Here is a 23392-nt window from a genome sequence, read left to right as displayed (position 1 = left end):
GGTATTGACAGCTCATAAATTTGCATATGAGTCTCAGACAAAGATTATTTGTTTGAAAGCAGGCTCTTTTTGGTTAATAGCTCTGGACATCCATCATAAGTCAAGGGAGTCAACTAACTTAGAAAAAGAAGTATGTTTATCTTAAACAAATGTATTAATATTTTGAATTTAATTATTTAAATTCTCAACTAGATATGAGTTATACCTATACATGGTTTACTATTATATTCACAGTGCCTTAAAAATAATAAATTAATTCAATATATTCAGTAACTTATTTTACATCACTTGGTTTGCCCAAAACTAGTACTATCAATTTTAAAGTTCAAAACCTATTACCATATTATTGGCCCAGAAATATTAAAAAATTATTTATGTCTTAATTCACTTTGGACATGCATCATTTCAAAGAATCTGATAAGACTTTTCAGACCCCTCACCCACTGAAATGCTTTTTGAATTTCATTAAAAATTGTTATGTTTGGTAAAAGCCTTTAAAACAATGATATAAGTCCCCAAAGTTGTCAATGTTAATCCTTCATGCCCCAATCCTGATTTGCTCGAATAGAATACATTCTAAATTATAAATAATATAAACAGAGCCTGTCCATTAAAATAGCTTATAGTCACCTAGAAATTATGTAGGTAATAGGAAATAAAACTCCCCAAATTAAATCTAGAGAGAATATAAAACTTTTTGTTAGATACTTGAGTGATTTCTATTTCTTCTTTAGCAGTCTCTTATTAGGGATACTTGGTAGTTAGAAAAATCTATGAATTTGATTCTCATTTTTCTTTAGAAGCATAAGAAATATCAAACTTTATCTACTCAAATGAATTTTTTTGTGTAGAATATAGATGTTAGATGGGCTTTCTTCATAAATATCACCACCCATCATTAAGTTATACCTGCTTACCCATTTCTTGCTTTTCAAACATTCTTATTTCCATCTCATAAATAAATGCCTAGCATTATTTAGGTCCTTATTATATTTGTAAATAAAAAACTAATCTTTGAAGCCACAAGAGAATTTAGTGGCCCAAAACTATTCTCACCAAATTCTTTTTTTTTTTTTAATATATTTTTATTGATTTCAGAGAGGAAGGGAGAGGGAGAGAGAAATAGAAACATCAATGATGAGAGAGAATCATTATCGGTTGCCTCCTGTACATCCCACACTGGGGATCGAGCCCATAACCAGGGCATATGCCCTGACCAGGAATCAAACCATGACCTCCTGGTTCACAGGCTGATGCTCAATAACTGAGCCACAACGGCTGGGCCTACTATCACCACATTCTGGAGAGTGGTTACCTCTGAGAGCAAAGGCTCAAAATGTCATCGTAAGTGAATGTGGACATAGAGAAAGGGGTAAGATAGGGTGGGACATATCTCTGGTTTAGATTTCATTTCTAAAGCTGGGTAGTGGCCTCAGAGAGTCCTTTATACTCTTTTCTACAACTTTCTCTATTTATAAAACTTTTTTTTGAGTAAGTGAATTGATATGGACCTAGCCCTGGTGATCAAGGAAGGTAAAGTGAGTCAAGTCCTGACTTCAGTGTTAAAAATCTATTATTAAATGACTCACTTTGCAATCCGTGTGCCTCGGATTCAGTAAAACACGAGAAATACTTTGTAGGAATTTCATCTGGCAAGTTCTCAGGAGAAAACTTACCTTTAGAAACTAAATCACATTAAATCATGAGACACTTGGGAGTGTTCATCTGTGTTCCCACTCTCTTATACTTTTCTTTAAAGTCAACCACATTTTTCATTTTTGAAGGAAAAAAAAGGCAACCTAGGACTGAACATGTTTTCTGCTGCTTCCTAAGTGTAAAAAAAAAAAAAAAAAAAGGTATACATCTTTTTAAAAAATAGATTAATGTCAAGAAATGATTCACAGGATTTCCTCCACTGTGCTTATATTTAACAACCCTTTAATGAATATCCATTTAAAATTATTTTCCCTCCTTTCTATCTTCATCTTATACAAAACCTCAGAAGTTTGGAAAAATAAGTCTTCAGTAACAATGGACTTCCACTTCACTTAAAAGCTCTGAAACTCTGAGCTACACTCCCAATCATCAGCCTGATCTCTAGCTATCTCTGAGAGAACAACACTTCAAATGTAAAGTACTGACTTCAGAAATATTTATACCAAAGTATTGCCTCATGAGAAATGGAAACACCAGCACAATGGAAAAAGCCCGAGACTTATTTGGAAATTGTATAAATCAGTCTAAAAAATTAAATCAACTCTTTAAAATGGTCCTGTTTATAGAAGTCAACAGGTCTAGTTTTACACCATATATACCTATCAATTGCCCAAGCCCTGTAAAATACTAGTAAAACACCACTGAATTCTAAATATGAGTTTCTTATAGCACTTATCTTCTGCAAAGTCAAGAAATTAACAGATGGTTTCCTACCAATATTATAGATTAAAAAAACTCCAAAGGGACCAAGTAAAACAAAACTATGTGTGGTAGATTAATACAACTAAGTGAAAAATAACTGGTATGTTTTCATTTATTCTTCACAAAGTTATAAATGTCCAAAGTTATAAACGTCAAATTCCTTACATTCAAATCCCTTTAAAACATTCCACTTCACCTGTAGATCTGCCTTGTCTGTCAAGATTTTATTTCTTTGCCTTTTATTACTCACCAATTGCATCTGGATTTACCGGTCTGGAGACATCGGCTTGCCCCATGATTATATTGTCTGATGTATCTCACGACAACAAACTGTCCCGGACCAAAGCGAACTTTTCTTAAAAGATAAATCCACATAAGGAGGGGACGTGCACTCCTCTCTCAGTGTCACTGCCAAACATCAGGAAATGGCATGAGGTCAATCTGCCGGAGTTTCTCTTTCCCTGTATCCCGGCCTGGGCACTGGAGGTTCTTATAAAAACGTCTTCACGCTGGCTCTCTTCACACAGGAATGCCTGTCATTCCAGGGTGCACACTGTGAAGAGCAGAAGTGCAGGAAGGGGAGGAGACTGCCAACCACATTCTGGCTGCTGAGCGGCAAGCCCTAAGAGTCCACACCTACTTTTCCTGATACTGAGCTTGGTTCCTGCTCTCCAGACTTGAGACACAGAAGAATGGGAGCTTACGCAAGAGCCTACCAAAGAACTTATAAATTTAAGCACACAAAAAACTATCAGGGTTATGCATAGCAGGCTAATGGGAGCAGACATCCATTCAAAGGTATGTTTTAGATACAGGCTTGCTTAAAAAGGATCAGACTGTTCTCACATTTCCCTGCTTGCTCTAAAATTGTATTTCTACCTCTGAGTGGCATATCCAAATCAGAAAAAGATCTACATACTGGGAATTAATAACATTAGGAATGTTATTTTAGGATTGAATATACTTTTTCTAAAAATAAGAAGAAATGTTTCTGAACACTTTGCTTACTAAGATAGTAAACTTGATATAAATATTTGGAAGGTATTATACAATATTTGTCTTGTTTGCCATAGCTCAATAACATATTTGATCTTGGGGAATACAAAGGAGTAGTCCCACATTTTTGGTATAATACATGGACATATCAGCTAACCACAAGTAGCAACCAAAAGTCCAGTTTACATACTGATATTTCATTTTCATTGATATAATTTACATATAGACAGCATTAAGAATACAACATGATGAATTTTTATTTACATACATGCCTGTGTATGCTAACACTAAATTTTCTAAATGTAAAAAAGCCACACATAACACAAACTTACCAGTGTTTGGTCACATGCTCTGGATTATTTCACTAACACTTGAAGATGAAATGGGGAACTAACAATTTGAGCATTATATTAAGGAGTTTTACGTAGGTTATTTCATTTCATCATCATCACAACTAACCATGTGTTGTGAAGAATATATGATTTGCTCTATTATCAGATAAGAAAACTAAAGCTAGTGAGGTCAAATCCCGTGCTTATGTCACCAACTTTTTAAGTGCTGAAGCCCTAATATTCCTTCAACAAATAACAGCTACCCCAAAACACAGAGCTTTTAGTTTAAATCCTTGTTTTCCAAACTGAGATCACAGGAAGATTTCTAGTACCTGGGCTTTCCTTTTGCCTTTTCTTAGGTAGCTTCTCTCCCCCACCCCCATTGTCTTATCCCCATTATCTGCTTTGATACAGAAAAAAAAAAAAGCAAAGGTAGCAAATGAGAAAATGACAATGCTAAGGCATCAGTAAGGAAAGAAAGTGAAGAAATACTCAGCCAACATTTAATTGTTAATACTGACAGTAGTTAGAAAAACAGTATGATATTGACCATTAAAATAGGAAAGAGAGTAAAAGGAAAAATAAATTGAAAGAATGCTCCAATGTAAGAATTTCTAATACCTTCTAACTCTGGCACTTATAATAATAAATATATTAGCCTAAAAGTGTAACATATGCAATAACAGTTTCCACTACTGTAAAATGGGGGAGGCAGAAGGGGGCAAATAAATTGCCCAGTACCCAGTAGGTACTTAACATATTATAGTTATCATCACATCACCACCATCATCATGAAGATAACACAGCATATTGCTTAAGAGGATGAGCTTTGGAGGCAAATGAAATTTTAATTTCAAATCTATTACTTGGTGGTAACACTAGTACCTGGGCAAGTTACTTCACACCTCTCTAAGCCTCAATTTTCTAATTTGTAAAATGGGCAATACAATACTAAACAGTACAGGGCAGTTATAGGGATGAAATGACATGAACATTTAAAAAAAGCTCTTTGAGCCCTGGCTGGTTTGGCTCAGTGGATAGGGTGTCGGCCTGCGGACTGGAGGGTCCCAGGTTCAATTCTGGTCAAGGGCACATGCCTGGGTTGCAGGCTCGATCCCCAGAAGGGGGCATACAGGAGGCAGCCTATCAATGATTTTCTCTCATCAGTGATGTTTCTATCTCTCTCTCCCTTTCCCTTCCTCTTTGAAATCAATAAAAATAATATTTTTTAAAAAGCCCTCTGTAATGTCCCTGGCACATGAAAAGCTCCCAATAAATGCAAGCAATAATTATCACAGTTCTTACAGGAAAAAAAAAGTCATACAGGACAGGCCAGGTTAAGAGCAGCCAGATTAAAGTACATGACAAAAAACTTAGTCATTACAAAGAGGTTAGTCAGAAACGGAAGATGACATTTCTGCATCATGAATCCAAAGAGCAAATTGGAAGACACAGGCCAAGGGGGAAGTGTGAACACAATAAGGGTTGGTGCACAGAAACATCAAGCAGATGGAACAGTCCAGACAAAAATATTACTGTCAATAAGTTTAAATCAGGTAAATCACACACACACACACACACACACACACACACCCCAGAAACAGCATTGTAAAATCTATGGTGACAGGACCACAAGAGTGGAACAGATAGATTTATGGATCTTGGTATCTGTTTACCACCCACCAAATTTAACTGTCCATCTTGGCTTGGCTCAAGGCTGATTTTAAGTTATTGTGAAGGTGGCAATAAAACCTAAAAGAATGACAAGATTCTTAGTGATCATTTGGCTCAATCTCCTACTCCTTACAAAAAAGAAAATTGATGGTCAAAGAGGTTAAATGCCTTGCTTACAGCCAGGGCTAAAACACAAGTCTCTTGATTCTAACGCCAGGACTCACTTCAGCTCTTGTATAAGTGGCCAAGGAAATATTTACTTCCTAAAGATATATTCATTTCCCAAGGAAGTCCGTATTTTACAACAAGATTTCTCTCAAAACTGCTAATTCTGTTGCCTATGTAACCAAGCCAATAAATGTTCCTTGACCAAAAATATTTACTTTGTGCCAACTGGAAAAACAGACAAGCAGAGAGAGGGGAAGATATTGGCCCATTGATGGCTTTAAAATTTAACAAAGCCTTGAATTCATTCTAGTTTCCCATGCGTTATATACTATTCTAATTGTCATCCAATAAAAGATACTCTTTTTAGAGTACTTTTCCTCCAAGCTCATTGCCTCAAGGAATGGAAGAGTTAGATAAAAAATTATGAATCTTTTCCTATTTTATTTAGGGAAAGAGCAAGCAGGCCTTATACAAATAAAGGTTAACAGGTAAAGAAATTGAAGTATAGCTTAGATTAAGACAGCACTTGAAGCCCTCTAACCAGAGCCTCATTTTATTAAAAACTATTTGTAAACACTGCATGTAACCTACAAAGAGCTGAGCACACAGAACCTTTAGTGACAACTTTCTGTTGGCAAGCATATCATATCATACTCTCACATAAAAACATGCTTTATATTTTCAGTCAACAGTTTACAAGATCAATCAGAAGAGAATTTTCATTTAAATATGCTTTATGCTAAAGTACCAATATAAATTGGATTACCTAGAAGAGTAAGCTTTTAGCTATTTTAATCACATCTCTCTCAGCTTAATTCGGCATATTATTTTCTTATTGCGTGAGATGTCTCAAGGAGGAGAGCTCTAGTGGGAGGTATGGGAAAAGTGACTTTCCTCTAGGAAAGGTTGACCAACAGAAATTATTAAAAGGCCACACAGGTACATATTCAAGTAAGAGACTAATTTTCAACTTTTGCATTTATAATTGGGGGGCGGAGCAGTTTCCTATTCTGTACCCCATGATCTAATTCTAATCTAATCTAGTTGGCTCAGGATAGTTTAGGAGATATCCTACAACTAATAACCTGTGTCTAAAAATTCATGTGGAAATTAGAAAGCCTTGCTAGTCATTTGTAAACACTTCATGGTCTCATCTACTTGTAGAAATTGTTCCCTTGGCCTGAAATTTCTTTCCCAGATCCATGTAGGAAACACCTACTAATCCTTTAAGAACTGGCTCAAATTTTCCTTCCTTCCTTCCTTCCTTCCTTCCTTCCTTCCTTCCTTCCTTCCTTCCTTCCTTCCTTCCTTTATTTATTTTAACAAATAAAGGACATTTATTTGTTTTTCACTACGACTTTATCTTAGCACATAATTAAACTGTCACTACCTCCCACCCCAATTTGAAGAAGGGTTAGTACAGGGAATGTTATAAAGCAGATATAAAGGATTGGAATCAACATTAACTGACGAAGAAAAACTTCCTTCTAAGTCATCATAACAATGTTTAAGTAAAAAGAAAAAAAAAAGAGAGAGAGAGAAAGGGGGTGATGGGAGTCCAGTTGAACAAGATCCTCACATTTCATTCACCTAACACATTCAATCCTGGCTAGAGTGTACCAAAATGGAAACAGGATTACTATAATACAAAACTTCCACTGCAGATAGCTGTACACACCTGTGTTCCAAGCCCACCCCCAACCCCAAATGCTTGCAACACAACTATTTCCCGGCCTATTGGGCCTATCGACGAAGGAGCACGTAGATCTTCTCTTTAATCCAATCTCTGTTGTAAGGCTGGTATGTCTGGGTATCAGCTCAGTAAATAAGACAGCTGAGGTCTGCTAGATCATCAATAAAATCAAACTGGCTGATATCCTATGTGACAGAGGGGCTGTTAGGATTCATTCTCTTCAGATGTTCTTCATACATTTTACAAACGCCTTCCATGCATTCATTCACTGATTCACAGTCAGCATAAGTTCTGCCTTCTGGTCTCTTGGTAGGCTGTACCAGAAAATGGTGTGAGACATCGCACCAAACTCTTTCCCTGCAGCTGCCGCCGCCACACCACCACACACACCACGAGCTTAACCACAACACTGCCAACAGCCAACCCCCGCGAGAGGATGCTTCCATTATTATAAGCCTTTCCTTAGTCACTCGAGCAAAATCCCAATAAAGATTTACTCATCACTGGTTATGTGCTCAGCAATGTGTTGGTGCTGAAAACAACAGTTTTTGCCCTTATAGGATCTACAATAGAGTCTGATGAGTACTTAGGTACTACGCAAACACATATTGGGGTGTGGATGCCTATTACTTTGTCCTGAGAGGTCAGAGAAAATACCTTGAAAGAAGTAAGATCTAAACTGAAAGAGTCAGTCACAGAAGGCATGACAGAGATGAGAAAAAGGAATAAGCATCAAGAGATAAGACTGGAGAGGTAAAGAGCTAGTCATGACTGATTGTACTGTTTGGACATTGTACCCGAATTACAGTGATCTTCAGACTTTTCTAGCGGGCTAGAAACAGCTCCTGGGCAGGGACCATGATGTATCTATCCTTAAACCCTCTTGGCATAACTTAATGGATAGTGGACATGCGACAAGTATTTATTAACCTTGAGTAGAAGGGAAGAAACAGCATTCTTCAATTTTAAGCTTTACTCAGAGAATTTAGTAACAAAAGACAACTAAGGTGAAAAGTGCTACAGATGGAGGCTAGAGACCATGGACTAATTCTGTCATTCCAAACAACTCAGATTGCTGTGAGATCTCACTTTTGTGGGGAAAAATGGCATGTTCATGATCGTTTTTGAGACTCTATTGTTTTGCAAGTAGTAACTTTCAAAGGAGACAAATTTGTCAGGTGAATATTTACATCAAGCATGTCAAACTCAAAGGCTAACATGGGCCAAATAAACAAGGTTTAAGTTTATGTGGGCCGCAAAAAAACAAAAGCTTCCATTTTCATAGAAATGGTTTATTTCGATAGAGACATACTGAATACAAAGGGCTGAAATAAATGAGTAATTGTTAATATAAAATAATAGAACATTTTAATAAAAATTAATATTTTTTCTTGGACATTAACTTACCAGACACTGAATAACTGCACAGATAAGTGTAATGCAAATAAACCTGTTCTCCGAAAGCAAAATATTTCCTGTTGCGCACACCAAACAAATCAGTGCAAGACTAATGATGTGGCCATCGGCTGCTAAAATATTCGCTGCTAGTATTACCCAAATAACACTGGCTTCTTTCTGTGGCTAGCTCATTCATTGGACGCAAGAAACAAACAAATACACCTGCCTCCTTTTCTATATCAAATACTGTAACTCTGGTTCCCATGCCTTCTTTCTAGTATGTTAGATAGTGATAAATGCTATAGAAAAAATCATTCAGGAAAGTGAGGTAGGGTGGGCTGAGAGAGAGAATGCCGAATTATAAATTGTGTGCGCAGAAGGGCCTCACTGGGAAGATGACTATATATAAAGACCTGAGCCCTAGCCTGTTTGGTTCAGTGGTTGGAGTTTCAGCCCAAGGAATGAAGGGGTCCCGGATGTGATTCTCAGTTGCAGGCTTGATCCTGAGCGGGGTCAAGGCACATGCAGGAGGCAACCAATTGATGTGTCTCTCTCACAATGATGTTTCTCTTTCTCTGTCTCTTCCCCTCCCTTACATTCTGTCTAAAAATCAATGGAAAAAATATCATCGGGTGAGGATTAAAAAAAGAAGGGGAAAAAAAAGACCTGAAGTAAACAACAAACTCCTCAATTAACTTTCTCTGTCATCTTCCCAATACTATAGTTCTTTCAGTTGTTTTTTTAAAATATTTTTTATTGCCCTGCTGGTGTTGCCCACCGGTTGAACCTCAAACCATGAACCAGGAGGTCACGATTTGATTCCTGGTCAGGGCACATGCTTGGGTTGCGGGCTCACTGGATCCCCCGTAGGTGATGTGCGGGAGGCAGCCTATCAATGATTCTTTCTCATCATTGATGTTTATATCCCTTTCTCCCTCTTCCTTCCTCTCTCTGAAAATAAATTAAAAAAACAACACATATTAAGACAGAAGGGTCCCGAGTTCAATTTCAGTCAAGGGCACATGCCTGGGTTGCAGGCTCTATCCCCAGTAGGGGGTGTGCAGGAGGCAGCCAATCAATGATTCTCTCTCATCACTGATGTTTCTATCTCTCTCCCTTCGTTTCTGAAATCAATAAAAAATATATTTTAAAAAACATATTAAAATACTTTTATTGATTTTTAGAGAGAGAGAGAGAAACATCGGATATCCGTCGGCTGCTTCTTGCACGCCCCCCACCTGGGATCAAGCCTGCAACCTGGGCACATGCACTGACTGGGAATCAAACCAGTAACTCTCTGGTGCACAGGATGATGCCCAATCAATTGAGCCACACCAGCCAGGGCAGTTCCTTCAGTTTTAACCAATACAAAATAAAAAGCAACATTTCCAAATGTACTAAAAATAAATATTAATTACACTATAATATATTTTAATGACATAGTTATCAAATGTGCTGCTCAGTTCTCAACTATTTAAAGATGTTTATACTATGGTCAATACTGCCCAATACTATGACCACTAGCTACATATGATTATTTACATTTATATTAATATTTAATATGTTTATATTAAACACAATGTGCAATTCAGTTTCTCAGTTGTGCTAGTGACATTTCAGGTGCTCAACAGCCACACTGGACAGTGCAGATATAAAATATTTCCATTACTGCAAAACGTTCTATTGGACATGCTGAACCTAAAGGAGTTTTAAAACACACAGAAATCTTTCAGTAATAACAAACCAGTATTTCAAAGCACTAACTTCACGTTTCATCAGCATGTGGTATCTATTTTCATGGCACCAACTACTAAATATTAACTACTAAAGCCAGTATACTCTGAAGGAATCTTGACAGTTAAAAAAAAAAGTTTCCGCCGAACCGGTTTGGCTCAGTGGCTAGAGCGTCGGCCTGCAGACTCAGGGGTCCCAGGTTCGATTCCGGTCAAGGGCATGTACCTTGGTTGCGGGCACATCCCCAGTGGGGGGCATGCAGGAGGCAGCTGATCAATCTCTCTCATCGATGTTTCTGGCTTTCTATCCCTCTCCCTTCTTCTCTGTAAAAAATCAATAAAATATATTTTAAAAAAAAAAGTTTCCTTTTACTAGTATTCAGTACAAACTGCTGAGCTATTTATACTCTTTCTTTTTGTTTAAAAGGCAAAGCCAGAATTTATTGAGAATTTAAAGTTTGGTTCAGCTGGGTCTTTCTTTTTTGTACTCTTTTTTTAGTAACTGAACTACTACTTCCTTTTCTATTCTCAGTTAAAGTCTTTGACTACTAATAATAACTCAAAGTCTAAGGAAAAATAATGGTTTTATTTCAATTTACAGAATTACTGAAAATTATATCCATTTGTTACCAACCAAACAACATTCATCTTACTGGCCACACATTTAATAATATTCTTTCTACTCCAAATTGTACTTTTTCATGAGCTGAAGGTAGATTTTATGTAGTTACAATGAAAGTGACTGGATAGTCTTATCTTAAAGGAAAACATGCTTTATAAAATCACAAGACATACATAAAAACTAAATCTCAATTGGCCTCTATTAAGGAACCAGAAGGTATCAATGATGTGTAGAAACTAACCAGTCAGAAATCAAGTAATGTTCCCCAGTAAAGTGGCATTCATTGCTGGTGACTCAGAGAGATGACTATTAGCCACTGCCACTTCTCTGCTTCCTCCTCTCTCTTTCATAACTCTTTGAAACTCATCTGGCCCTTAATTTCACATTAAGTGACTGAGAAAGGAATATTAATATTACCAACACTCAGCCACGTATCCAGTTAGAATACAAGAAATGTCTGATGATAGCTATGTTTGTAAACATTATTCAGAAATTTCTAATAAGGAATCTCCTTACACATTCTTTTCCAGCATATGTGCAGAAGAACATAACCATCTTCTACCAAATAAAAATTCTCAGTAATTAACACCTGGTTACACTATGAACCAAAGTAATTCTTACAAAAGAACCAAGGATGACTACGTGAAGGGTATTTCTATCAAACCTGCTTTAGCCAGTAATTCAATTGCACCCTATTCTTTGTTTTCCAATAGGAAATATCCATCTCTTTTGTACCATTCCTTTCCCTCAAAACCCTGTCTTTCTCACTTAGGAGGTGAAGCACAGAAGAAAAAAAAGTTATGTATACATTAACTACGTTCAAAGAGAGATAATGTTTTGGATTATATATACCTTCCTAAATCTTGTTTTTAAAACTGTAACAGTGAAAAACAACACTCTAGGAAAACAATCTAGTGAGGTGAGAGAAAATATGGACAAAGTGTGCCTTTGCTCACCTGTCTACGCTACAGCAACTAGCTCAATCCTAGTTTCACTTTTCTCAAAAGCACATCTTTATTACTGCTACTAGAACTGTAAAAATGTAGCTACCAAATAAAACCTTTTAAGATGCTCCCTGGCTCAGTTGGTTGGAGCATAGTCCTGTGCACAAAGGTTGCAGGTTCGATTCCTGGACAGGGAACATATCGAGGTTGGGGGTTTGATCCCTGGTTGGGGCATGTATGGGATAAAACCAATTGATGTTTCTCTCTCTCTCTTCCCTCTCTCTAAATCAATAAAAAATATCCTCAGGTGAGGATTAAACACACACACAAAAACACGCACCTACAAGATGCAAATTTGATTGTGTTTTCAACGTGAAAATAATTTATTTTATTGAAAAAGCTCTAAATTTAAACAGTATCCAATTAGCTAAAATCCAAGGAAGAGCTGACTACCAGTTTGTTGTGTGGATTTAAAAAGAAAAATGACAGGTCCTGGTCGGGTAGCTTGGTTGGTTGGAGCATAGTACAGATGAGCCAAGGTCGCAGGTTCCAGCCTTGGTCAGGGCACAGACAAAAATTAACCAATGAAATGCACGAACAGGTGGAACAATCTCTCTCTCTCTCTCTCTCTCTCTCTCTCAGAGATAAATAAATAAATAAATAAACATTTAAAGGAAAAAAGATAAAGGGCTGAAATGATTTGCCTGGGATTTGTTTACTTGGGGCAAACAGTCTTCTATATGTTTAAACAGTTTTCTAAATCTTCCTGGTCTGAAAGAATTGTGTGTGGAACACAGCTCTCAAATTTGACATCCTCTTGTGTGTGCTTAAAGCAACAATAATTTCTTTCTACCTGCCTCCAGTTTTGTTCCTTTCTAATTAATTCTCAACAGTGGTGACACGGTGATCTTTAGAGCAACACAAATTTAAGTGTTTGTCACATCTTACAAAAAAATCCTTCAAGACCTGACCCAATGACTATCTTTCTATCTAGTCTCTTATCTCACCATTCTCCCATACCTGCTATATTTAGTCTTAGTACTTGTCTTGAGTCCTATTGAACCACTTAGAGTTCCTAAATGGTAACATATTCTCCCAAGTCTATCAACCTATTAGTTTGCTGTTCTGGCTCTCCCTTCCCACATTTCCTAATCTGGCTAATTGGTGCTTCTTTAAAATTCATTTTATCTGTCACTTCCTCTGGGAAGTCTTCTTTTCTACACTTAAGGCTGTGTTAGGCACCCTACTTCTGTCTCCAATTCACCTTCCATATACCTCTACATATAGGGGTACATATCACTTTTATTATAATCATGTATTTACTTTTATTATAATTATCTGTCTTTGAAAACAGAAATTATCTTTATATGCTCAGCAAGTAACATACTGCTCAGCACATAATAGATATTCAATAAAGATTTGAAAAAAGAGGAGGGAGGCAAAGGGAGAATAGGATCTTTCACTAGTTTAACTTATAGGTGTTCCTTTTAAGTTATGGAGTATGTACGTTGGGAAAAGAATCAGGTCTGTAGGTAAACAACATATTATAATAAATCACTGAACAATTTCATGGCAAAAAGGGGAGGGGGAAAACAGACATGATTGAGATTCTCTTGCAAGCTAAGGGTTACATGTATATATATATAAAAGCCTAAGCAACTGTTAAGACGGAATGACCGGTCGCTATGATGTGCACTTACCATCAAGGGGCAGTCGCACACTGACCCCCAGCCCATAGGCCCTAATCACCGATGGGGCCTGCCTGCTGGCCAATCCCTTGGTTTTTTCCCGCCAGCTGGCAGGCCCCGATCACCCAATTGGGGCTGGGCCTCCAGGACTGGGATGGGGAACCTGGGGTGGGTGGCGGTGGACACAGCCCCTTTCCCAGGAGGGCCAAGGGCCGGCTCCCTTCTCGGAGTTGGTGGCCAACCTCCCGGGTCCTTTCCCCTGGTCCTCCCCCGGCTGGCAGGCCTTGATTGGCCTGCCGCCTGGCCCTGCGGTGGCAGTTGACCCCTCTCCCAGCCAGCAACTCCCGATTGGCCAATTAGGGCCGGGCTGGGCTGGGACAGGGAACCAGGGGTGGGTGGCAGTGGAAATGGGCAGTGAAGGAGGAGGAGGGGGAGGCAGGGAAGCGGGGAGCTGCGTGGTGGTGGTGGTGGTGTGCAAGGCAGTGAGGGAAGAAGGAGGCGGAGAGGTGGGGAGGCAGGGAACCTGATGGCCCTTATTGCCTGCCAGGCCAAGCGACCCCACCCATGCCTGAATTTCGTGCACTGCGCATCTAGTGTTATAAATTCACTCCCACAGATGCTTAACAGCAACATCATCTTTTAATTATAGTTGCTTTTAGATTTATAAAAACCTATTTTAAAAAAGAGAAACACTTATAAGGACTAAAGGAGCACTACCAGTTTTTAATCTCTTAAAGCTGATTTCTAGTTTCTGTTTCTTCTCTCTTTCACTCCTGATTCTTGGTTTCTGATCATTTCACTAAGTGATAAAAGTTTCCATCAGAAAAATCAGAACATAAAGAAATAATACTAAATTCAAAATAATCGAGTCTGTTATATATGAACATCTCTAACAAAAGATATAATAAAAAAGAAAGCTAAAACTTAGGAAAAATAAACTAAGTTCAATTTGCCATACATTCCTTTTCCCCATTCTCTATGAATAATAGCTAACATTAATTGAGCATGTATTATAATGTCAGGAATTATTTTAAGTATTTTACATGTATTAACTTACCTAATTCTTTGGCAAACCTATCAGAAGGATTCCATTTATTATCCTATTTAATTGATGAGGAAACTGAGTCACACCAGAGTAAACTGACTTGTCAAGGAGTTCAGAGCTAATAAATGGCAAAGATAGGGTTCATAGCTAAGTCATCTGGATATTAATCTCCATTCCTAACTACTACACTATAGACCAGTGATGGCGAACCTATGACACGCGAACTCATTTTTTTGGTTGATTTTTCTTTGTTAAATGGCATTTAAATATATAAAATAAATATCAAAAATATAAGCCTTTGTTTTACTATGGTTGCAAATATCAAAAAAATTCTATATGTGACACAGCACCAGAGTTAAGTTAGGGTTTTTCAAAATGCTGACACGCCGAGCTCAAAAGGTTCGCCATCACTGCTATAGACCTAACTATACATTGGGTTCATACAATACTTCCCAGATGTTTAAATAAGGACACTTATTTTTTTAAATATATTTTTATTGATTTCAGAGAGGAAGGGAGAGGGAGAGAGACTGAAGCATCAATGATGAGAGAGAATCATGGATTGGCTGCCTCCTGCATACCACGTACTAGGGATCGAGCCCGAATCCCGGGCATGTTCCCTTGACCGGAATCGAACCTGGGACCTTTTGGTCCGCAGGCTGATGCTCTATCCACTGAGCCAAACCGGCTAGGGCAAGGACACTTATTTTAAACCTTATAAAAATTCTAGAGTTATTACTTTAACAAAAGTAAAATTCAGACACAGAGCAGTTATGCAAATTGCCAAAAATGACAATGTTAAAATAAAAGAGCAAACATTGTTTTTTTTAGGTCACCCCTGATATTTCCAGTATGATCATCAACAAGAATGATGCTTCTTATCTCAAAAATCAATTTGAAAAGGAATTTCTTAGAAAATAAATGAAAGATCTAAAATAAAATTAAAAATTGGCCATTTGGGACAGAGACATTTCTACTATTCCTCAAACTAAATCTACAGTAAAAATACTCCTGCCCCAGTATTTCATGAGAAACCCAAATTACTGAAGCACGGGTTTAAAACACCTTTAACCCAAATTATGCAACTGGGGGCATTATTATTAGCAACATACAAGTATGTTTCATTACAAAGTATTGTCTATTTATACTCCCTAAATCAATTAGGAAGCCCCAGTTTTTCCTATTTCCCCATGTTCACCAAATTCTCCTGTTAGATACAAGACAAAAACAATAAAACAAAAAGCTCATTCAAGCCAAACCGGTTTGGCTCAATGGATAGAGCGTCGGCCTGCGGACTGAAAGGTCCCAGGTTCGATTTCAGTCAAGGGCATGTACCTTGGTTGCGGGCACATCCCCAGTAGGAGGTGTGCAGGAGGCAGCTGGTCGATGTTTCTCTCTCATCAATGTTTCTAACTCTCTAGCCCTCTCCCTTCCTTTCTGTAAAAAATCAATAAAATATATTTTTTTAAAAAAGCTCATTCAAGATACAGAAAAGGAAATATAGATGCTATAAAAACAAGTTTTGTTTTAATAATTTCCTTAAGCACAAGTCGTCCTGAATAACATGGCATGAAATTCTAACATAACTATTTTTATCTGTTTATTCATTCTGCCGTGCATTAATGGTTCTTAATCTCTTTTAGAGCTGAAATTGTCTTAGTCATTTTATTATTGTTGTCTATGGCAGGTAGGGTAGCGTACCAACAAAAATTTATTGAGTTAGTTAATGAATCAATCATCCATCCATTCATTCATCTACCTTTTCACCTTTTGGTTGGGGTTAGGGTATGTAATGAGTATGAAATAAATATTCAAGCAAAACTAAATGGGCTTCATTGTAACCAACGTTAAGCTATTACCTTGGACACATTATAAGATTATAACCAGAACTAAACAAGCACACACCTTTAGTATTAAGCCAAGCTTCTCATCCTAGCAAGAATGTCTTTTCTTTGGTGCCACTTTTTTCTCTTGTTATTTACTAGTAAAACATAACTTTTATGGGTTCTTGCTATTCAAGCCCTTTGATGATTGATTTATAAACTGAAGAGGGAAGAGACAGATTTGGGGGGGGGGAAGAGGGGAGATGGACAAAAGAAAACAGCTAGACCCACCTGTTTTACAGCATTTAAATTCTTTTGGGAGATCAAAGAAGAAAAACAGAAAATGTAAAATCAAAGGAAACTTAAATATGAAAATTTAAATATATAAAATATTTAAATGGTCAGGTGAAATGCAGTATTTAATCTTTCTACGCAATGAAAAAAAGGAAAGCTGTAGCTACAGATTGCAATCTATATATATAAAAGCCTAAGTGACCGTTAAGACCAGACGACCGGCCGATAACTATGATGTGCACTGACCACCAAGGGGCAGACGCTCAACACAGGAGCTGCCCCCTGGTGGTCAGTGCACTCCCACAGCCAACCTCTAGCAGCTGGCCAACCTCCTGCGGTCCCTTCCCTGCCCAACCCCCGCTCCCGGCCTCGATCACCAGCCAGGCCGAGGGACCCCGCCCATGCACGAATTCGTGCACTGGGTCTCTAGTCTGATATAATGTCACTGACTACCAACAAACGCTGGTTTGATGAGGAAAAAACACAACACACATATAAACCTTCAATGAAGAATTAGAGGCCATTAGCACCATTCTACTAGCTAGCTCAATCTACTACTATCTATCACCTTTTAACGGAAGTCTCTATTAAAAGGTAGGTGGGTGTGTGCAGGTGTGCATGTGTTTTGTATTCCACTGATGTTTCAAACTGCAATCTTGTAAAAACTATCCTACCTTTGAGTCAACTCAAAGCTCTATCATGAAAGGTCATTTTTAACGTTTAGAACTCTAAGCAAATGCAAATGTTTGTCTTATTGCACTGTCTCAGAATTCCCAAAATAATGTTAATTAGGGAAAGAGTGAACATTCCTGTTTTGTTCTTGCTCTAGTGGACATTTCTTCAGTATTTCACTAATAAGTGTAGCAGTGTCTGTTGGTTTCAGAAAGCTATTCTTAGTCACATTTAAGGACTATGTAAGCACATTGTAAAATTTTAAAAGTGAGCTAAAAGGCCTGGCCAGCATGGCTCAGTGGTTGAGTGTTGGAGCTCTGAACCCAGAGGTCATGGTTCGATTCCCAGTTAGGGCACATGCCCAGGTTTCGGGCTTGAGCCCCAGTGGGGGATGTGCAGGAAGCAGCTAATCAATGATTCTCTCTCATCATTTTTTTTTTTAATATATTTTATTGATTTTTCACAGAGAGGAAGGGAGAGAGATAGAGAGAGTTAGAAACATCGATGAGATTCTCTCTCATCATTGATGCTTCATCTCTCTCTCCCTTTCCCTTCTCTCTAAAATCAATTAAAAAATGTTTTTAAATGAGCTAAAAGGATATTCATAGTATTCATAATATGGATTGTCACTGGGCAGGGGTGATCAAAGCAGATTACAAAATGTGTCCTAGTATTACCAATTAGTAGAAATGGAGGTACTTATTAAATATGTAAGAATAAAAATAAATTATCCTACTTTTAGTGTAATAAAAGCTTTTAGCTAAAATAGTTGAATTTTCAAAAAAAAATTTATATACAGAGATGAGCATATCCTTTTTCTATTTTGTAATAATTGATGTACTAATGTGTTTTTATTTATAGATTCCTTAATATAAAATCCTTAGATTCTGAAAGAAATACTCTTAGTCATATTCTTTTAATATAATGAAAGACTTGACATATAAAATGGGAGAAAAGCAGTTCTAAATTAGTAAGTTAAAAATGTATAACTACTACATAGATAACTGCTCTGGAAAAAATCACAGAAGTAGATATAACAAAATAATTACCAGTAGTTTTATTTTTGTACCATCTTTGTTAGCTTTTATTTATCAGGATTTCATTAACTTTATAAAATAAAAGGATATGTCTTCTATTTTTTTCTCTGTTCTACATGGTTGATTATAATTAAACTATAACTGAAACTGCCCATAAAACCCACTGGGCTAAGATGCATTTTAATTTCCTTCTATGACTATTAGTCTATATGGGATTTTTATTTCTTGAGTCACTTTGGTAAATTATATTTTCCTAGAAAACTATTTATTTCATCAGGAACTCAACAAAGGTGCTCAAGTAATTCAGTGGATAACAGAGAATATTCTCAACTTCGTACCAAATCCAAAAATTAAGTAAAAAAGGATCACTGAACTAAAAACTATAAAACATCTTGAAAAAAAATAGAGAAAAATCTTTGTGACCTTGGGTTAAGCAAAGATTTATTTTTATTTATATATTTATTTTGATTGATTTATTTCAGAGAGAAAGAGAAACATTGATTTATTGTTCCACTTATTTATATACGCATTGGTTACTTCTTGTATGTGCCCTGACCAGGGATCGAACCCACAACCTTGGTATATCAGGACAATACTCTAACCAACTGAGCTACCTGGCTAGAGCCAAGCAATGATTTCTTAAAAGACAAAGAGCAAGTCATAGAAACGTGGAACAGACTGTCAAACCTCAGAGGAAAGGCAGGGGAGGGTTGGGAAAAGGGAGGTAAGAGATCAACCAAAGGTCTTGTACGCATGCATATAAGCATAAACAATGGATACAGACAGTAGGGAGGCAAGGGCATGTGCTGGGGGCAGGAGCGGTCAGGGAGTGGTCAATGGGGGAAAAAGGAGACATATATAATACTTTCAACAATAAAGAATTTAAATTTGCCGAAACCGGTTTGGCTCAGTGGATAGAGCTTCGACTTGTGGACTGAAAGGTCCCAGGTTCGATTCCGGTCAAGGGCATGTACCTGGGTTGCGGGCACATCCCCAGTAGGAGATGTGCAGGAGGCGGCTGATCGATGTTCCTCTCTCATCGATGTTTCTAACTATCTCTCTCCCTTCCTTTTTGTAAAAAATCAAAAAAATATATTTAAAAAAAAAAGAATTTAAATTTTTAAAAAGATAAAGAGTATTAACCATAAAAGATAAAAATAACTGGATTTCATGAAAATAAAAATTTCTGGTCCTGCCTGGCCAGTGTAGCTCAGTGGTTGAGCATCGACCCATAAACCAGGAGATCACTGTTTAATTACTGGTCAGGGCACATGCCTGGATTACAGGCTCCATCCCCAGTAGGGGGCATGTAAGAGGCAGCTGATGGATGATTCTCATCATTGATGTTCCTATCTCTCTCTTCCTGCCTTCCTCTCTCTGAAATCAATAAAAACATATTTTTTAAAAAACAAAACAAACAGCCCTAGCTGGTTTGGCTCAGTGGATAGAGCGTTGGCCTGTGGACTGAAGAGTTCCAGGTTTGATTCCAGTCAAGGGCACCTGCCTGGGTTGCGGGTACGATTCCCAGGAAGCGTCATGGAGGAGGCAGCCGATCAATGATTCTCTCTCATCATTGATGTTTCTCTCTCTCTCTCCCTCTCCCTTCCTCTCTGAAATCAACAAAAATATATTTTTAAAATTTTTTTTCTCTTAACAAACAACCAAAACCACAAAAAGCTTCTGGTTCTGACTTGGTAACCAACCAATGTCTCTTTCTTTTCTTCCCTTTCACTGGCTCTAAAAAAAAAATCAATGGAAAAAATATCCTCGGGGTAAGGATTAACAACAACAAAAACAGATCTTGCCTTCCGTAAGTTTATGGTCTTATAAGATGACAGAAGATATTTATTTATTTATTTTATTTTTTTTACATTTTATTGTTCTTTCACAGAGAGGAAGGGAGAGGGATAGAGAGCCAGAAACATCGATGAGAGAGAAACATCAATCAGCTGCCTCCTGCACATCTCCCACTGGGGATGTGCCCGCAACCCAGGTACATGCCCTTGACCGGAATCGAACCTGGGACCTTTCAGTCCGCAGGCCGGCGCTCTATCCACGGAGCCAAACCGGTTTCGGCAAGAAGATATTTAATATATGTTCATAACAAAGTTTCTACTGAAAATCCAGGGGGAAAAATAGAACTAACATCATTTTGGGCATTATTTAATTTCAGAGGTATTTATCTCCTACACCGTAAGGATCTCAAAACTAATTAAGTTCATATTTTGTCCTTCATTCTTAAAGAGAAGGGAGGGAAGGACTGTGTCGTCAGCACATTTTGAGCTTCAAATGATAACAACATAACATCACAAAATTTTTTCCCATAAACTTTGAAGTGAAGTGCATGTATTAGCTTTGAGCATGGCTTCTTTTTAAAAAATATATATTTTATTGATTTTTTACAGAGAGGAAGGGAGAGGGATAGAGAGTTAGAAACATCGATGAAAGAGAAACATCAATCAGCTGCCTCCTGCACACCTCCTACTGGGGATGTGCCCGCAACCAAGGTACATGCCCTTGACTGGAATTGAACCTGGGACCTTTCTGTCCACAGGCTGATGCTCTACCCACTGAGCCAAACCAGTTAGGGCAAGCATGGCTTCTTAACGTATGTCCTTAACAGCTAGGAAAAAAAACCCTTTATAATATAATATGATTTATAAATTCAGATACAGAGTAGGAAGGAAATAATTGATTTCATTTGTTTAGGATATAGCTTCTGTTTTCTACCTCAACAAACTGCTTCTCCTATTTCCTATGTGATATAAATTCTAATCTAAAGAAATTACCTTGTAAATCTGTTTCCAGAACACCACACATAAGAATAACCTAGTTTCAAATTCATATTAATAATCTACTCATTAAATTATTTCATCAAACACATACCAAAAAAATTTTAAACAAAAATGTGTTCACTTCGAGGGAGACCAAGATGGCGGCGTAGGTAAACAACGGAGACCGCTGCCGCAAACAACCATTTCAAAAATACAACTAAAAGACTGAACGGACATCACCCAGAACCACAGGAAGGCTGGCTGAAGAGAGACTCTACAACTAGAAGGAAAGAGAACAGCAAATCGAGGCTCAGAGGCGGCGCAGTGTGGAAAATACAAAGGTACCGAGGTGCGCGCGCAAAGCGGGCTGGTGGCTGAGGGCGCGGTTGTCGTTTTCGGTCGGGAGTGAGTCTCAGACTCTGGGCTCCAGATCCGGGCGAGTCTCTAGGGACCCAGACTCAAACGGGAGAAGCGGGATTATCCGGCATCAGTTGGAACCTGAGGGCAGCTTTCTCTCCGAGGTTTGCAGCGGCTGCCGGGGGTTCTGAGAAGCAGAGCCTCTGGGAACGGGACTGAGAGCAGCCATAACTGCTCCCTCCGCCCGCCCTGTTGATCCCGCCCCGCCCAAACTCTGCGCACAGCCATTTGCCGATCGCCTCAGGCAAAGGCTGGATTAGTGCCTCCCCAGAAGGCAGACGTTTTCCACACAGCTGATTTCCACAGCCAGTCGACCTGGGGGTCAAATCCCTCTAGTGTTAACTACAACAATTAAGGCTTGGCTAGAACAAGACTGCGCACAGAGACCACAAGGGGGTGCACCAAGAAAGCATAAAAGATGCGGAGACAAAAAAACATGACAGAAATGGAGGATATGGAGCTAAGAATCGCAATTTTGAGGGCTTGCCATAAATTTGTGCAGAGCCTCACGAAAACTAATGAGACCCTCGATGCTACGATAAAGAAATTAGAAAGTAAGCATACACGGACTGAAATAAAGAATATTATACCCAATAGCAGACCAGAGGAGTACAATAATCAAACCAAAGATTCGACAAAAAACACCCAATTAGAAAAGCAAAATGAAAAAAGAATCCGAAAGTGTGAAGATAGTGTAAGGAGCCTCAGGGACAGTTTTAAGCGGTCTAATATCAGAGTCATTGGAGTCCCAGAAGATGAGAGACAGCAAGATATTGAAAACCTATTTCAAGAAATAATGGCAGAAAACTTCCCCCACCTGGTGAAAGAAATGGACTTACAGGTCCAAGAAGCGCAGAGAACCCCAAACAAAAGGAATCCAAAGAGGACCACACCAAGACACATCATCATTAAAATGCCAAGAGCAAAAGACAAAGAGAAAATCTTAAAAGCAGCAAGAGAAAGAGGCTCAATTACCTACAAGGGAATACCCATACGACTGTCAGCTGATTTCTCAACAGAAACTTTGCAGGCCAGAAGGGAATGGCAAGAAATTTTCAAAGTGCTGAATACCAAGAACCTACAACCAAGATTACTTTATCCAGCAAAGCTATCATTCAGAATTGAAGGTCAGATAAAGAGCTTCACAGATAAGGAAAAGCTAAAGGAGTTCATCACCGCCAAACCAGTATTATATGAAATGCTGAAAGGTATCCTTTAAGAAGAGGAAGAAGAAGAAAAAGGTAAAGATACAAATTATGAACAACAAACATGCATCTATCAACAAATGAATCTAAGAATCAAGTGAATAAATAACCTGATGTACAGAATGAACTGGTGATTATAATAGAATCAGGGACATAGAAAGGGAATAGACTGACTATTCTTGGGGGAAAAAGGGGTGTGGGAGATGCGGGAAGTGACTGGACAAAAATCATGCACCTATGGATGAACACAGTGGGTGGGGAGTGAGGGTGGAGGGTGGGGTGGGAGCTGGAAGGAGGGGAGTTATGGGGGGAAAAAAGAGGAACAAATGTAATAATCTGAACAATAAAGATTTAATTAAAAAAAATAAAATAAAATAAAATGAATAGATCAACAAGCAAAAAAAAAAAAAAAAAAAAAAAAAAAAAAAAAAAAATGTGTTCACTTCTACAGAAGGGAGG

General features: G+C 38.0%; 1 protein-coding gene and 1 pseudogene across 6 annotated transcripts in view; both read right to left on the bottom strand.

Annotated features, from left to right (window-relative positions):
- PHACTR4 (phosphatase and actin regulator 4) overlaps nt 1-23392 on the bottom strand; it is a 75415-nt gene that overhangs the window by 35318 nt on the left and 16705 nt on the right. For 3 of the 6 annotated variants that reach the window (XM_070404512.1, XM_070404509.1, XM_070404510.1), the window contains exon 3: nt 2669-2971. The exons of the other annotated variants lie outside the window; for them this stretch is intronic. In XM_070404512.1, the coding sequence (XP_070260613.1) occupies nt 2669-2677 (9 nt within the window). In that variant the 5' untranslated portion in view covers nt 2678-2971. The remainder of the gene's footprint in view (nt 1-2668; nt 2972-23392) is intronic. 6 annotated transcript variants of the gene reach the window in all.
- Nucleotides 7311-7727, bottom strand: LOC139004355 (enhancer of rudimentary homolog pseudogene; annotated as a pseudogene).

The sequence above is a fragment of the Myotis yumanensis genome, unplaced genomic scaffold (assembly GCF_028538775.1).
Source record: "Myotis yumanensis isolate MYYU_CA2020_CCGP unplaced genomic scaffold, mMyoYum1.0.hap1 SCAF_2, whole genome shotgun sequence".
Taxonomy (NCBI): Eukaryota; Metazoa; Chordata; class Mammalia; order Chiroptera; family Vespertilionidae; genus Myotis; species Myotis yumanensis.
The sequence above is the reverse complement of the archived record's forward strand: the minus strand, read 5'-3'. Positions and strand labels throughout refer to the sequence as shown.